General features: G+C 44.0%; 2 protein-coding genes across 6 annotated transcripts in view; both read right to left on the bottom strand.

The window, feature by feature from the left end:
• Positions 1-7,546, bottom strand: part of LOC143137544 (transforming growth factor beta-1-induced transcript 1 protein-like) — a 17,162-nt gene extending 9,616 nt beyond the window's left edge. The window contains exons 1-4 of one of the 5 annotated variants that reach the window (XM_076297781.1): positions 7,173-7,546; positions 3,663-3,713; positions 2,511-2,668; positions 1,823-1,884 (exon numbers count right to left, since the gene is read on the bottom strand). In XM_076297781.1, the coding sequence (XP_076153896.1) occupies positions 1,823-1,884; positions 2,511-2,668; positions 3,663-3,713; positions 7,173-7,185 (284 nt within the window). In that variant the 5' untranslated portion in view covers positions 7,186-7,546. Of the gene's footprint in view, positions 1-1,822; positions 1,885-2,510; positions 2,669-3,372; positions 3,430-3,662; positions 3,714-7,172 lie in introns of all 5 variants that reach the window. The other 4 variants (XM_076297782.1, XM_076297785.1, XM_076297783.1 and 1 more) reach the window with 4 other exon arrangements.
• Positions 7,547-8,175: 629 nt separating this feature from the next.
• LOC143137543 (elongin-B-like) lies at positions 8,176-15,856 on the bottom strand. The gene is made up of 4 exons (XM_076297780.1): positions 15,758-15,856; positions 14,763-14,897; positions 14,177-14,285; positions 8,176-10,085 (listed from the first exon to the last, which is right to left on the bottom strand). The coding sequence occupies exons 1-4, from the start codon at positions 15,758-15,760 to the stop codon at positions 9,973-9,975; spliced, it is 360 nt and encodes a 119-aa protein (XP_076153895.1). The 5' UTR covers positions 15,761-15,856; the 3' UTR covers positions 8,176-9,972.
• Between the last annotated feature and the right edge of the window lie 76 nt (positions 15,857-15,932).

The following is a 15,932-nucleotide window of genomic DNA, read 5'->3' as shown; positions in this document are numbered from 1 at the left end:
GTGAGTGAGTGAGTATATGTGAGTGAGTGAGTGTGTATATGTGAGTGAGTGAGTGTGTATATGTGAGTGAGTGAGTGAGTGAGTATATGTGAGTGAGTGAGTGTGTATATGTGAGTGAGTGAGTGTGTATATGTGAGTGAGTGAGTGTGTATATGTGATTGGGTGAGTGTGTGTGTGTGAGTGAGTGAGTATATGTGATGGGTGAGTTAGTAAGTAAGAGAGGGAGAGTGAGTGTGAATATATGATTGGGTGAGCGAGTGAGTTAGTGAGAGTCTGAATGAGCGAGTGAGTGTATATGAGCGAGTGAGTGTATATGAGTGAGTGAGTGAGTGTATATGAGTGAGTGAGTGAGTGAGTGAGTGACTGAGTGAGAGAGTGAGTGTGTATATGTGAGTTAGTGTGTTTATATGAGTGAGTGAGTGAGTGAGTGAGTGAATGTGTATATATGAGCGAGTGATTAAGTGTCTGAATGAGAGAGTGAGTGAGTGTCTGAGTGAGTGAGTGAGTGTTTTTATATGAGAGTGAGTGAGTGTGTATATATGAATGAGAGAGTGAGTGAGTGACTATTGTTCACAAATCTCAGTGAAGAGTGTGAGTGTGTATGTGAGTGAGTGAGTGAGTGAGTGAGTGTGAGTGTGTATATGTGAGTGAGTGAGTGAGTGAGTGAGTGAGTGTGAGTGTGTATATGTGAGTGAGTGAGTGAGTGAGTGAGTGAGTGTGAGTGTGTATATGTGAGTGTGTATATGTGAGTGAGTGAGTGAGTGAGTGAGTGAGCGAGAGAGAGTGAGTGAGGTAGACCGAGGGACATTGTACATCTAATTAAGGGTAAAAATGAGAAACTAAAGTATTCAGGCTGTAAATGTCATTCTTGAGAAGTAAAAAACACAGAAAGACGGGGAGTTGAGAGGGAAAGAGAATCGGATGAGGATGACAGAGAACCTCTAAATGCATTTATTTTATTTTTAGCACAATCTGAAGGCTGCAAGGCATGACAGAGAACCTCTAAATGCATTTATTTTATTTTTAGCACAATCTGAAGGCTGCAAGGCATGACAGAGAACCTCTAAATGCATTTATTTTATTTTTAGCACAATCTGAAGGCTGCAAGGCATGACAGAGAACCTCTAAATGCATTTATTTTATTTTTAGCACAATCTGAAGGCTGCAAGGCATGACAGAGAACCATGCATTTATTTTATTTTTAGCACAATCTGAAGGCTGCAAGGCATGACAGAGAACCATGCATTTATTTTATTTTTAGCACAATCTGAAGGCTGCAAGGCATGACTTTGGGGAAAAAAAGAAAAACATTTACTTTCCAAATTTACTTGTCCAAAAAAAAAAACCACACAAACTTTTAAACCCCTTTGAGTTGACATACCACTCTTATCTGCAATCTTTTCAGGAGCTCAAAAAGAGATGATCTTTTTTTTCTGTAAACAATCCCTGACAAGCCGTTTCTGTAAACAGGAGTCACAAGGGCATCGCAGATGATTTGGAGCCCCAGGCTAGACGCTTGACTTTCAGCATTACTGAGAAAAATAATCTGATTTCAAAGCCATTAAATCTCTCCCCATTGAGCTAAGTAAGTTTAACTGTGGCTTGCGGCTTTCTGTGAGTTTGTGTTTGCATTTGTGTCTGTGTTTGAGAGAGAGAGAGAGAGAGAGAGAGAGAGAGAGAGAGAGTGTGTGAGTGAGTGAATGTGTGAGTGAGTGGGTGTGAGTGAGTGTGTGTGTGTGAGTGAGTGAGAGTGTGCGTGCGTGTGTGTTTGTGTGTTTGTGTGTGTGTGTGTGTGTGTGTGTGAGAGAGAGAGACCACCTACCTGTACAGTTTGTCAGGGTTGGCACTCTGAGATCCATTGGACTTCATTGCTGAAGAAACAGTCTGAAGTAAAAACAAATAAAAGTGACAAACGTGTGTGTTTGTCTGTTAGTGTGTGTGTGTGTGTGTGTGTGTGTGTGTATGTGTGTGTGTGTGTATGTGTGTGTATGTGTGTGTTTGTCTGTTAGTGTGTGTGTGTGTGTGTGTGTGTGTGTGTGTGTGTGTGTATGTGTGTGTGTGTGTTTGTCTGTTAGTGTGTGTGTGTGTGTGTGTGTGTGTGTGTGTGTGTGTGTGTGTATGTGTGTGTGTGTATGTGTGTGTGTGTGTTTGTCTGTTAGTGTGTGTGTGTGTGTGTGTGTGTGTGTGTGAGTATAAAAGCAAAACAAACGCAGGAGGGAAGGGGAGGCATTCTCTTGCTTGTCTCTTGAATTCATGAATTGCTAATGCACAGTATTACTAATGCATAGAGATGTGTCTGATACTTGTGTATTTCTATGGCTTTTTCACTCTGGCCTTTATGTGCGTGTGTGTGTGTGTGTGTGCGTTATTTTTCTCTCTTGATACTTGCGTATTTCTATTTTTATGTATTTCTATGGCTTCTTTACTCTGGCCTTTACGTGTGTGTACGTGTGTGTGTGTGTGTGTGTGTGTGTGTGTGTGTGTGTGTGTGTGTTATTTTTCTCTCTTACTTGCTGGGGTGTGTAAGCGGGGGGTGGGGGTCTCGCCTGTGTGGGGTCCTGCAGGCCTGCTGACGTGGGGTCAGAGGTCGCGGGAGGTTCAGAGGTCAACAGGACGGGACATCTGGCCAGGGGAGAGGTGCAGCTCTCCAGGTCCGCCAGGAGGTGGTCTGCAATGGCATGGGGCAGAAAGGGAGAGAGAGAGAGAGAAAGAGAGAGAGAGAGAGAGATAGGGAGAAAAAGAAAGAGAGATACACAGGGAGAGAGGTAGAGAGAGGATGAAAGACAGAGGGAGAGGATGAGGGGATGGAGAAAGACAAAGAGAGAGAGGGAATGAGAGAAAGAGAGAGATAGATAAAGAGATAGAGAGAGAGGAGAGAAAGGGAGAGAGAAGGGGTGAGAAGGAGAAAGGTAAGGAGGAAGAGAGAGAGAGCAGAAGAGAGAAAGGGAGAAAAAGAAGGAGAGAGACAGGGGATGTAACGAGGGAGAGGGAGAGAGAGAGAGAAAGAGTGAGGGAGAGATAGGGAGAAAAAGAAAGAGAGAGACACAGGGAGAGAGGTAGAGAGAGGATGAAAGACAGAGGGAGAGAATGAGGGGATAGAGAAAGACAAAGAGAGAGAGGGAATGAGAAGGAGAGAGGTAACGAGAGAAAGAGAGAGATAGATAGAGAGAGAGAGAAAGAGGGAGAGAGATGGGGTGAGAAGGAGGGAGAAAAAGAAGGAGAGAGACAGGGGGGTGTAACGAGGGAGAGAGAGAGAGAGAGAAAGAGAGGAAATGGATAAAGGTGAAACAGGGTGAGGCCGTGAACAAAAACAAGAGACGACGGCAAGAAAAAGAACAACAACAGTAAGGATGAGCAAACAGACAAACCTACTGGAGGGGCTACTGGGTATCTAGTGGATGAGCACCATGATGGGAGCAGGATGGGTGACTAGAGACAATAACGCCACACAGGCACAGCCAACCAACGGTTAACGCAAAAAGCAAACTAGACAAGTAGCGGAGGCAGATGAAATGAGATGAAATAGAGATAAAAAAGGAAATAGATGAATTAGAGATAAAGGAAGCGAACACAAACATGCACCGTGCAGGGCAGAGAGAGACACGCCGAGAGAGAGAGAGAGAGAGAGAGAGAGAGAAAGAGGCGTGCACACAGTTACGTACCAAACACAACAATACGGGGACTGAGAGGGTATATAAGTGGCTCAGGCATTCCTAGAAGGAGACAGACACACCCAGTGACCAATCACCCAGTGGATCAGCCAGCATGGCGCACACAGCGACCAATCAGCCAGCATGCCAGTCGTAAGGAGGAGGGATAAATGGGAAATCAGAGAGAGGAGCAATTAAACACGAGTCATGACCATGAATCATGATCATACACACACACACACACATACAGGACATAAAGAGTATAGGCAAGAGCATCATCATAATACACACACACACATACACACACACACACACACACACATACAGGACATAAAGAGTATAGGCAAGAGCATCATCACAGTCCATGACACACACGCACATACGCAGGCTATTAGGCCTATTAAACAGCATACAGAGCACAGGCAAAGAGCATCATCATAATACACACACACACACACACACACACACACACACACATACACACACCCACACACACACACACACACAAACACACACACACACACCCCACACTCAGACACACACACACACACCACACTCAGACACACACCCACACAGGCTCTACAGGCTTCCTCAAAGTCACTCTACAGCCAAAGGTAATTCCAGGCCACCATTAAAATAAATAAATAAATAAATAAACACACTAGGCGTCACGTGACGTGAGAAGGATGCAGCTTGGCCCCTGGTGGGCACATGGGTGTGGAGAGGAAGGGTGTTGGGAGGCAGATAGGGCACGCGGGGCGCCCGTCACAGTGTGCTGAAACGGAGCAGTGATAAGCCAGAGAACTCGGCAGCATTCCCTCGGCCTGCTCCCTCTGACAGAGAGAGGATAATGACCAAGAGGCCACAGTGGGCAGATAGGGGCAGACACAGGGAGAGAGCGGCAGTGCATCCAAATTAGCATGATAATGCATCAGGGTTAGTATTCGCCACACAAGTTTTGCTATTTAAAACATAGTATAGATCACCAATGCAGAACAACAATGTGCAGAAACAAGACACTGGCATGTCTAGGATATGTGGGATTTAGATATTTTAGATCATTTCTACATTATTTCCATAAAATGTCATCTACTTCTCAATTATCTTGCTGACACCAATGCATATCTGGTTTCCATATCCTTGAAGAGTGATGTGTTATTCCTTAAACATACACTTACACATACTAAGTAGACACACATACTCTACTAACCATGCATACACACACATACTCATACATACACACACACACAACCCACATAATAATGAAAACAAAAGGAGACAAGTATACTCTCTCTCTCTCTCTCTCTCTCTCTCTCTCTCTGACACGCGAACACACACACACACACACACACACACACACACACACACACACACACACACACACACACACACACACACACACACACACACACACACACACACACACACACACTCCTTGTACTCAGTGTATAGAATTCCTTTGGATAACAGTGTAAATGCTAAATGAGTAAATTTGAATATATTCCAGACCAGGCCCAAAGGCTGCTGGGAGTTGGAGTTCCTTTCTTTTCATAGGCACAGTGGTTTAGGACTACAGAGGACTACAGAGGGGATTCACACTCATCAGTTGACAGTTGTCACTGCTGCTGCTGAAGGGGTTTGGGCAAAACTTTAGAGAGACTACACTACGGTCCCTGGCAACACACACACACACACACACACAGGTACTCTAGCTCTGATGGAAGAGGATGGACCGGGATAGGAGTTGTTTGTGGTTTCCAGTGATCACAATGATTCATACTAAATTAGACAAACACAGACAGAATAGCATGCACTTACCCCCTCTCTCTCTCTCTCTCTCTCTCTCTCTCTCTCTCTCTCTCTCACTCACTCACTCACTCACACACACACACACTGCAAAGGCAGCAGTGTTCATATAAGGAGCCAAATGTCTTCTCAATGGGAATGTTGACCATATTTAGACTAGTCAACCATTTGGCTTGACTCACAGGTTCTTCTGGACTCTGGCACTGAAACCCCCCCCCCCTCTCTCTCTCTGTCGCTCCCACTCATTCTTTCTCTCTCTCTCTCTCTCTCTTTCTGTGAAAGTGTTCGGCCATCCAAACACCAGCAGCAGTGACATATAAACACACACCCTCCCAGCTTTCCCTACACTACAAAGGTATGTCTCTCTCCCCACACACACACACAAACACAGATACACACAGATACACACACAACCACACACACACAGTCAGACAGACACACACACACACACACACACAAACACAGACACACAGATACACACAACCACACACACAGACACAACCACACTCAGACAGACACACACACACACAAACGCACACACACAGACAGACACAGACACACACACACAGACACACACACACAACCCAATCAGGTCCAGATGTCCTGGATCATAAAAAGAAGAATTCTGCATTTTGCTTAGTAGGCAACATCTAGCTCTCTGACATCTGAAAGATATGGGGCACTCAGTCTCCTCCAGATTAATAGGCTATGACATAAACATGTCCTTTTCTTAGTTACCTCATTGCTGTGTAAGTACTACGTGGAAAGACTGTAAATATAGCTTTATTCAAGAGAAAAGTAAAAGAGAAATAGAAGGAGACATGACACAAAGAAAGGAAGAGGAAGAGTGGGAATAAGGGAGAGAAAGAGAGAGATGACAGAACTAAAAACACATGAAAAGCTAGCAAGGAAACCTTTCATTTAAGTGTAGCCAGCTCGGCTCATTGCTTACCCTACACCACAAATATCAACAGTTGGACATGAAGCCATGGCAGCAAAGAAAAACAGATGGAGACAAAAGACAAAGAGACAGACGGAGAGAATGAGGGAGAGGGATGACAAACATGGAAGACTGAAGAAGCATGATTAGTCAGGCCTAGGCCTAACGAAAACCTCTCACTGAAGTTTACCAGCTAAGCCTACTATGCACATCACAAATATCAACAGTTGGACATGGAGCACGGAATCAGTGTGAAGGCTACGTGTAGGCTATGTAGCAAGGAAAGAGATGAGGTTTCTGTGTGAGTTTTCCAAGCAGATGTGTAATATAGGCTATGAGTATCTCACTGAGTCACCAGTTTAGACTTTAAGTCATTTTCCTTGGTTTAGCCTACCAATCTCCCCCCACACACACACGTGAATATAGGCTACATTAAAACATAGGCTACGGTGTATGTAAGATATGGTCTATGCAATTAAAAGGCCTAAGCGTAACAGAACTTTCAGAGCATATCTAACCTACATCCAATGTCTTGCTAAAGAGTTAATATTTCCTTAAACAAAAACACGCTGTTGTCGCTCTTTCAGAAGGCCTGTCTGACTCAGATTAGAATGATAAAATAATACCTAAGGGATTTCCCTTAATTTTGCCTTTCTTTCCGCCAGATCTCCACCCTTCCCTCCCTCCTTCCTCTCCTTCTTTCGCATGCCAAGAAACCGTTAGAGTGCCATGTTACAAATGTTACTACGACACAGAAAAGAACAGAGAACACGTACCTAAATCTTCCATGCTGCCTTTCTCTTACAACAAAATCTTCTAAAAGGAAAAACACATCAAGAAGAAGCTGGGAAAACGAGATACTTTTCCCCAAAATTCGTAAATGTATGCGTTGCGTATTCCTGGAAGAACTACAGTCCGCGTTTGCCCCGTTTAAACTTTTTGGACACGGCGTTATTCCCGGATAGAGCACCGGGAAAAAGAGAGAGAGCGAGCGAGCGAGAGAAAGGAGGGCGTCCCGTTTCTCTTTTCCTCTCCGCCCCTCGGTCTCGTCCTGTGCAATGTCAGTGCTCCGCGGAGCACCGCGCGCACTCACAGGCGTAGCCGCGCGGCTGCGGTCCTGGCTTCCTCCGAACCCCCGGCACACATGACGTCACCCCGTACATTCCTAGCCCATATTTGGGAGAGAAAACTAAGGATTCGCGGCGAGCGCTCAACTCTCCTGTAAAGGCTACTGTAGTGATGGAGGCGTTCGGTTGTGTCAGCTGTCCAGTTGTGCGAGTCTGATTCAATTACTTCTCTCTCCACATCCTGTCCACGCCAAGGCCGAAGGGTTTGGCATTCTACTCTCGAGTGACGGGGTCAGTGACAGTTCACACGTGGTCCCTCAAGTAACAAAAGATACGGTCTACCATGAAAGTTAGGAGCTAAATATTTCAGTTCCAGAAATGTGTAGAGATACAAATAATACATAGATTATTTTTTATTTTTACATGATGTTATCACAGCACTTTAATACAATGTTTTCTCTCAATGGGATAATTTAGGCTCTTCGAGGTTGACCACTTACATGTTTTCCACTTAAGCTAAATTACTTTATACAATAGACCTTTGTCAGATGTGTATGAAATAAGTTGTGTTTGTTGCATGTGCTGTCAAAGATATAAAATAAACTAGAGATTTTAAGAAGACTGAACACAAAAGCCCCCCCCCAAAAAACAACTTAAGTGTGCAATTAAACTGCAAGACATGCCTCATCAACACAACACAATAAAACACTCGTTTAAAAAAACGAAAAGAAAAAAATATTTATTCAGCTCACAGTTACAGGCTATGTTTAGCATTTGTTTGGAGAAAAAGAGAGAAAGTCACTGGGTTTTTTGGATGTTGCATGACATCCGATAAGGTGTCCAAACTCAGGGGAGTGGTGCTCCTTAGAAGGTTCTCAGAGACCACCATGGTGTACATTGCTATTGAACGACTCATCAACTAACAAAGCTACTTGTGGGGTAACCAAAACCAAAAAGTCAGCAAACCTACTGAGGAAGCAGGCATGAACCAAAACATACATAGCGGCCCTAGAAAACCAGGACTGAATTCAGAGACCATGTCCTCAGATATGGTGCTCTCCAAAACCAGAACTTGCTTCCAGAACCATGCCATGAGGAATATCTGTATTTTGTAGCACAGAGCCACGTTTCCCTTAGGTTCTACACCTAGATGCAACCTAACAAACAGTAACTCCAGACGAGGACCAGATCAGCTCCAGGAAGAAGGAAAAAAAAAAAAAAAAAAAGGAAAAAAAAAAAAAAAGACTCCAAATAAAAAGTTTATATTTCAATTCTAGGAAAGGTATGTGTCCTTCGGGCCTAAATCAGATATAATATATTAAATTAAATAATGCAGGATGCAGTGCAGGATGACAGGAGAGAGGAGAAGGAGGAGGAGAAAGAGGAGGATGGGGTGGAGGGACCATGGATGGTAGCTCTTAGCTCTGCACAGGAAAAAGCTCTCGGCCAGAGCCACGACGCTGCCTTAGGCCGAGTGGGGAAGCTTTGGGGTGGGGAAGGCCTAGCGTTGCACCAGGCCGAGTGGGGAAGCTTTGGGGTGGGGAAGGCCTAGCGTTGCACCAGGCCGAGTGAGGAAGCTTTGGGGTGGGGAAGGCCTAGCGTGCTCGTCTCTGTCCTGTGCCTTCTGCGTTCGGAGCGGGAGGGAGCATGGTTCATGCATGTTTTTCTCTCTTTTTTTTTTTGTTGTTTTTTACATTTTTTATTTAATACAGAAATGTTGTCTTCTCACCACACCATCTAACGGGACTCAAAGTTAACAAATAATTATTATAATAATGATAACAAAACTGAACTTACTGCTACAACCCCCCCCCCTCCTCAAGCAAAGCCTAGGTCATTCATACAACTGAGGAAAAAAAAGTGAATTTTAAATAAGGTCAGTCATTCTGACTCTCAAACAATGACAATCAAACTGTGTGTGTGTGTGTGTGTGTGTGTGTGTGTTTTACGGAGTAGCCGTGGATGTGTGGGTGTGTGTGTGTGTGTGTGTGTCCTGAACAGGTCAGTATAGTCGCAGTCATATGCTTTACACCAGACTGACTGGCCTTGTGTGTGTGTGTGTGTGTTACTCAGTTTGCAGTATGCTTTGCACCACGTAGTCTGCTTGTGTGTGTGTGTGTGTGTGTGTGTATCCTGAACAGGAGGGTTATGCTGTATGCGGTCATATGCATTGCGCTAAGTAGTCTGGTGTAGCAAAGAGCAGTGCCATAGAGGTGGTGAAGGTGATCAATGAATCGCCAACCTTTTGCTCCTTACCACTGTGTGTGTGTGTGTGTGTGTGTGTGTAACACTACTTTATAAGCCCCATTGTGTGTGCATGTGTTTTTTCTCAAATTTTTTAAATGTTTTAATTGAGAGAGAGAGAGAAAGAGAGAGAGAGAGAAAGAGAGTGCGCACGCATGTTTGTTTGTGTGTAGTCCATCCAACTCTCTCTGATGCATAACATTCTACCCCCACCTCCCCCTCCTCCTCCACCTCCCCCTCCTCTCTTTGCGGCGGGCTTCCTGGTTCACTGAACAGACTGCTCGTTGGCGGTGCTGCCAGAGTCCTGGGGCTTCATCACATCAGGCAGCTCTGGAGGGCTGGAGAACGCCTCCACCTGCAGCGGCTCAAAGGTGTCACCTGGGGGGGGGGGGGGGTCAGAGAGAGAGAGGGGGGGAGAGAGGGAGAGGGAGAGAGAGAGAGGGAGAGAGAGAGAGAGAGAGGGGGAGAGAGAGAGAGGGGGAGAGAGAGCGGGAGGGAGGGAGAGGGAGAGGGAGAGAGAGAGAGAGAGAGAGAGAGGGAGAGGTGGAAATGTAAAGGCAGAAATGTTTGACACTAGTCATATGCATGTCATATTAATAGTTAAGACACTTTCACCACTAGAGGTCACTGTTTTACCAAGTGAATTAAATGAACTTGCCATTGCACACTAAATAAGTACATTTGACAACAGTAATACACTACCTCCTCTGTCAGCTCTAGCCACTGAAAAGAAATAAGCGGAGAATTCAGGCCAATTGCAAAAACTGTTCAGTTTGACATGGAATTGACTGAGCTCATTACTATTCATGAGCTCGCCCAGTTGAGACCGTGCCCACAGAATTCGTCTAGCTCTGTGAGTTTTCCTATGCAAGGATGGCTGAATGTCAACGGGCTTGTGCGCACGAAAAGAACTTCAACAATCCATTTTGTCTAAGAACCCAGTGTTGTGGATCAAATGGCTTCAGTTTATTTTTTGGAACAATCACGGCAGTCTACGACCAGTGCCCAGTCCGTAAGTAAAACTTTATTGTCAACTCAAGGAAGTGTTATGTTATACAGGTTTAATGCACTCGCTAGCCTACCATTTGGACAATGCTAGCATTTGCTAGCCAAACTAAGTTCATGCCATGAAGCTAAAATTAGTTGATAACAGCCGTCATGTTATGGACTAAAACGACTAGCTGTTAGCCAATCAGAGCCAAGCAGCTTAGCTCGTTGAATATGAATGAGAACTTGCGCAAATCGAGCCGAGTCTTTCTGCAGGCTTTCTATACCACGCTAGAATGGCTTGAAACAAGGTAACCAAGGCATGTTTTCCACTAAAAATGTTACAGAGTCCATGGTAGAACTTCAGACATTACCACAAAGTAATGAAATAGGTGTGGCAGGGCACATTTAAGGTTCATGCTAAATGCGGTCTTAAAAGCCGCATCTATTTAAAGGGACACCAGGCAACGTTTTCGTGTTAATTAATAATCTTCCTAAGTCGGTATATGGTTACATGACTCATTACAGGGCGAATGAAGACTCTCTCGCCCGCCCCTACTGCCTGTAGGAAGAATATCCCGCTTGCAAGTTCAGTGTATCGTACCCGCTGACCTTCAGTCTCAGACATTGCGAGAAGCAGAATCAGTTTACATCCTGCATCCACAGCACAGAGGCAGGTTAACGAAACGCTAGCGATTGTTGCAAACGTATGTATAATGGCAAAGCCGGCGAAGAAGCAGCGAAAACCCTTGACGAAAGATGCAAAGAAAAGGAAAAGAGCTTCAGACCGAGCGAGGGCTCGCACACGTATTGACACGTACAGACGCTAGGGGGAGCTTCGTAGAGAAAAAGCATCAGATCTCCGGCTTATTTTCATCAGAACGCCTCAAAAGCCCATTGCCAAGGCACTGAGAAACACATACGGCTGAATAAACCCCATCAGTTAATCAAGCCTGCAGACACACCCAGTTCTACAAGTGTGCAAGAAGAAGTGCAAGTAGATATAAGCTACGTTAAAGATGAACTGAACTGGAATTTGAAGTAAAGGTGATATAACAGATGTATTTTATTTCTTCTCATTGGTACAATGATTAAAATGGCTGAATTTATTAAAAGGGATAAAATTGTACGTTAAAAGTGGTGTTGTTGTTACACGGGCGCCGCCATGTTGGATTTCAACAATCGGCTACGTCACTGGCATGGTAAGCTACTCTGCACTAGCACTAGCAGCCATAGCAGATAATGAGTCTGAGGCTAGCTGACATGGCTGAGGAAACTAACATTAGGCCTAGCTGAGTTACATATTGGCCATAAGCCATTTATCATAGGCTAGCCTACATCACAAAATCTCATACAAAATGAAACCAAACTAGTGAAACAAAGGCGAACACTTTAACAGGGGAAATTAATTTGGCATGAATCATACTGAACGCTATTTTGTCAATGAGCAGAAACACACACGACATTCAAACTATTGATAAGATGTGCACTATGGAAACTGGTCTGTAACTTTGGACGAATAAATGCCATTGACTTGCCATATCCTGACTTAAAAAACCCTTTTCTTGCTTACTTTATTGCAAACTCGGTGGAACAGCTTGTAGTCTTTTTCAATTCATAGAAAGGCGAGCCCACAGTCTATGTGCCATATGAGCCTAAGTTTCAACTTCGGCTTCGTTCATTCAATGCAGTCACTGGTCGCAATTACAAAGTCTGGGAAGGTTCGTTCAATCGTTTAAAGTTTTAAGTGCAGTAGCCTATCTGTCCCCTTTGGAATAATATCTCGAAGTAGCCTCAGGTGAGGTCCAGTGTTAGATAGGCTACCATACGATCCAACCTAGGAAAGGGCTAGCAGCTAACACCTTGGAAACACTCTTATGTCAAACTCCACAAGCTAGCACTCCGACCATAGAGAGTATAAACCATGACTCCGACGATATCACAGATCGATAATAATGCTTTTACTAGCTGGTAACTAAACCACAGCGGGTCTGTAAACAGAATCCAATGTCCCTTTCTACTCACCCTGAAGCCAGTTGTTCACCGTCTCAGGACAGATTGTTGATGCGAGGGAGTTTAACTCGCAGTACTGCTATCCAAGAGACTCGTGCAATATCAACATCCACAAGGTAAAAATCTGCAAACTCTCCACTAACGTTAGCCTAAAATAAACGGCAAACTCGTGTATCCTCCGTGTATCTGGGGTCAACTTGGGGTAACGAAGTTTTTAACAGTTTCAAGGGAGGGAGAGAGAGAGCCCGTGTGAGTTGCTGTTACTAGTGCCAGTAGTCCATACTGCGTTAGCCTACATTGACGTGACAATGCGTGTTATATAGGTTATTTGTATATGCACATAGCCTTCGCATAGGCCTAATGTAGTGGTGGTGAGTGAGTATGCAGTTGTGTGGAGGATGTACAGTAGGCAATGTATGTGTGTGAGGGATGGAGGGAGACAGAGAGACAGCGTGCGTGTTGCTGTCTCAAGCGCCCCTCGTCCAGTTTTCTACATGACCTAGGCTAGGTCTACAGTAGCCTATGTTGTGCCGCACAAAATGTATCTATGTTGTACATTGCACAAAATGTATAACCCCCGAAATAAACACATACATAAATAAACACATTTTTCCCGTCACTTTGGCTTCCTTGAACATTTTCCCTACGTTTCGCCACTGCTTTGCAACAGATAGATTCCAGTGTCCATGCTCCGGCAGCGCCCACACAGTCATTTTCACCCAAATGATCCTACTGAAGGTTGAGCTGGAGCCTGAAACCCATCTAGTGGTAGTCAAGACACTACAGGCCTGTCCCTCACAGGCTCAAATTTGTAACCCATGCCATTAAAATTACAAATTTTCGTGTATACATAATATGCTGCAGCTGTTGCCTATAGAACTTCTCAGGTCCTACCATGCCAGTGACGTCATTGAACCTGGCAGCGTTCTAATACTAACAAACGCAATTTTGGTGTTGCTTAAAAAAGGCTACGTATTGATTTTTTAAAATTATTTTTTTAGTGTCATTTATTTTTAATTGTCATAATCAACACATTATCAATGTTGATTCTTTCAGTTCAGTTCATCTTTAAGCATTTGTTTACAGAAAAGACAGAATATACAGAAAAGACAGAATAGATATTCAGAAAATTCTGTATGCAGACCTGCCAACCTTGAAGAATTTTTTTTGAGTAGCACCTCGAGAAAAAATAAATTGTCCACGTCGGCCTTGATTCAGCCAAAATGCGTCGTTGCTACGCAAAATGCGTACCGGTTGGCAGGTCTGTGTATGCTTACTGCCCACACATTGTACTGGTGTGTGTGTGAGTATGTACGAAGAGATGGCAAATACCCATCAATAAAACTTAAGCAGTCAACCTACTAATGTACTACCTACTAACTAGTGTGATGGGTGAAAATATGAAAGTGAGTGCGTGATAGAGGAGATATATGCATACGCTGTGTGTGTGTGTGTGTGTGTGTACGCACCAGTGAGACGGAAGGCTAGACCAACAGTGGCAGGAGCCTGGGGACGAGCTGTCTGGTTTGTGTAGCCGTAGTCACCCAGAGTCTTACTGTCGTCCAGCAGCTGTTCATCCTGTCACACACACACACACACATTAACATCAGCCAAAACCATACATACAGGAACAGTAAGGCAAAGCTACGCACATATAGAAACGCATGAAGGTAAATCACAGATAGATAACTCTGGCAGACTCACAAACAGATTGCTGAATCTGTTGATTGTTGTTGAATTTACAGAGAAACAGGAACTAAAACAGGACTGTAGAGAGCAGATATACAAACTTCTAGAATAAGCACTGGTCAACATAAAATAAATTATGAGAAACTTCTAATGCGCTTATAAACTCACTAAAAGTCATAATCTGTAACACAAAACCTGAGCGACGCTGTGAGGTACCAGTGGAGGATTGTTCACTTCAGGTGACAGAAGTTAAGTTGGACTGATACATCTCTGATGACTGGACAAACGCTGTCCGGATACACGTTTAGCTTTAAAACGTCATGGACTGCTAAAAGCTTAAATAAAATCTCGGAATATGTAACTTACCTTGAAGAGTCTTTGATCTTCAGGAGCTCTCTTGAGAATACCCTCTACGATGCGTTTGAGCTCGTATACCGTAGTGGACTCCTTGGCGTCAGTGAAGATTGTCGTCTTGTGACGCCGGATCATTAAAAAGACGTCCTGGAATGAAAGAAAAATGTGTTTAAAATAAATATTAATATGTCATGCAAGTAACGTTAAAGGGATTTAAGAAAGACAAACGTTATCCCCAATACACACAACTCGAAATCACTGCTAACGTTAAGTTCACGTCACGTAAACTGCAATACTTCCCAGAAACAACGTTAGCCGTTTTGCTAGCTAACTTTATTAGACGATAGAAGCTACCAGTCAATCACAGATCTCGTCATTTGTAACATTTCACACAATTCAACAGTATATTCGAACTGGGGCTTCATCCATTCACAATTAAAGTTAACATGATTAAAAAACGCCGAAATGAAAGAAGTCCTGCTAATCAGGTTGGCTGACAAGCGCAGAGGCGTAACGTTAGCTACTGATGCAGTGCAATGTAACGTAAACTGTTGCCTGAGACGGCTAGCTAATGATACTGCGGCCTTGTTTTGATTAAAGAAGCCAGCACACCCTTTCAACGTTAAATATCAAATAATCAAAGAATGGACAGCAGTGTACACATCTAGATGTAACCCAAACGGCAGATTATTCTTGATGTAAAAAAAATGGCCTTGCATCGGACCCATTGGGACAACTGCTATTCGGGCTTTAACGCTAGCTAGCCAGTTAGCATCGCCCTCTGATGTCAACCACACAGCTAACGTTACCAGCTTATCGGGTGAAGAAGCTAGGATAGCAGGCTAATTCATAGATTCGGTTTATATAAACTCTGGAACTTCACTCGTTTAATTTCAAACTAAAATGTGGATATGGACAATCGACAATAGTGCGCAACTCTCTAGAATAGCAGCAGAGAAAATGAACAAGAATGTTTTCCAACAATGTGCGCTTTCTTGATTACTCACCATTTCTGAGCGCTGGTTGCAACACTCACCGCCTCACTCCGCCGCAGTCCCACAGTGCATTGCAGTAAAAGTGGGTGTGACGGAGCCCCACGTAATTTTTGTTGTTTTGGCGCGAGGGAAAATGTTTGAAAGAAATGTAAACGCGCGAGCAGTATAATAACATCAACTGGTAGGA

The sequence above is a fragment of the Alosa pseudoharengus genome, unplaced genomic scaffold (assembly GCF_046254945.1).
Source record: "Alosa pseudoharengus isolate Yale_2024_CS ecotype anadromous, Long Island Sound unplaced genomic scaffold, YU_APseudo_1.1 YU_APseudo_1.1_scf_21, whole genome shotgun sequence".
NCBI lineage: Eukaryota > Metazoa > Chordata > Actinopteri > Clupeiformes > Clupeidae > Alosa > Alosa pseudoharengus.
This window is presented reverse-complemented; position numbering and strand designations above follow the sequence as displayed.

Excerpts from the sequence above, each read along its gene's own strand:
- LOC143137543 (XM_076297780.1), bottom strand. Across the intron at positions 14,286-14,762 it reads AAGATCAAAGACTCTTCAAG|GATGAACAGCTGCTGGACGA; the intron begins GTAAGTTACATA and ends TGTGTGTGACAG. Across the intron at positions 10,086-14,176 it reads TCTAGCCTTCCGTCTCACTG|GTGACACCTTTGAGCCGCTG; the intron begins GTGCGTACACAC and ends CCCCCCCCCCAG.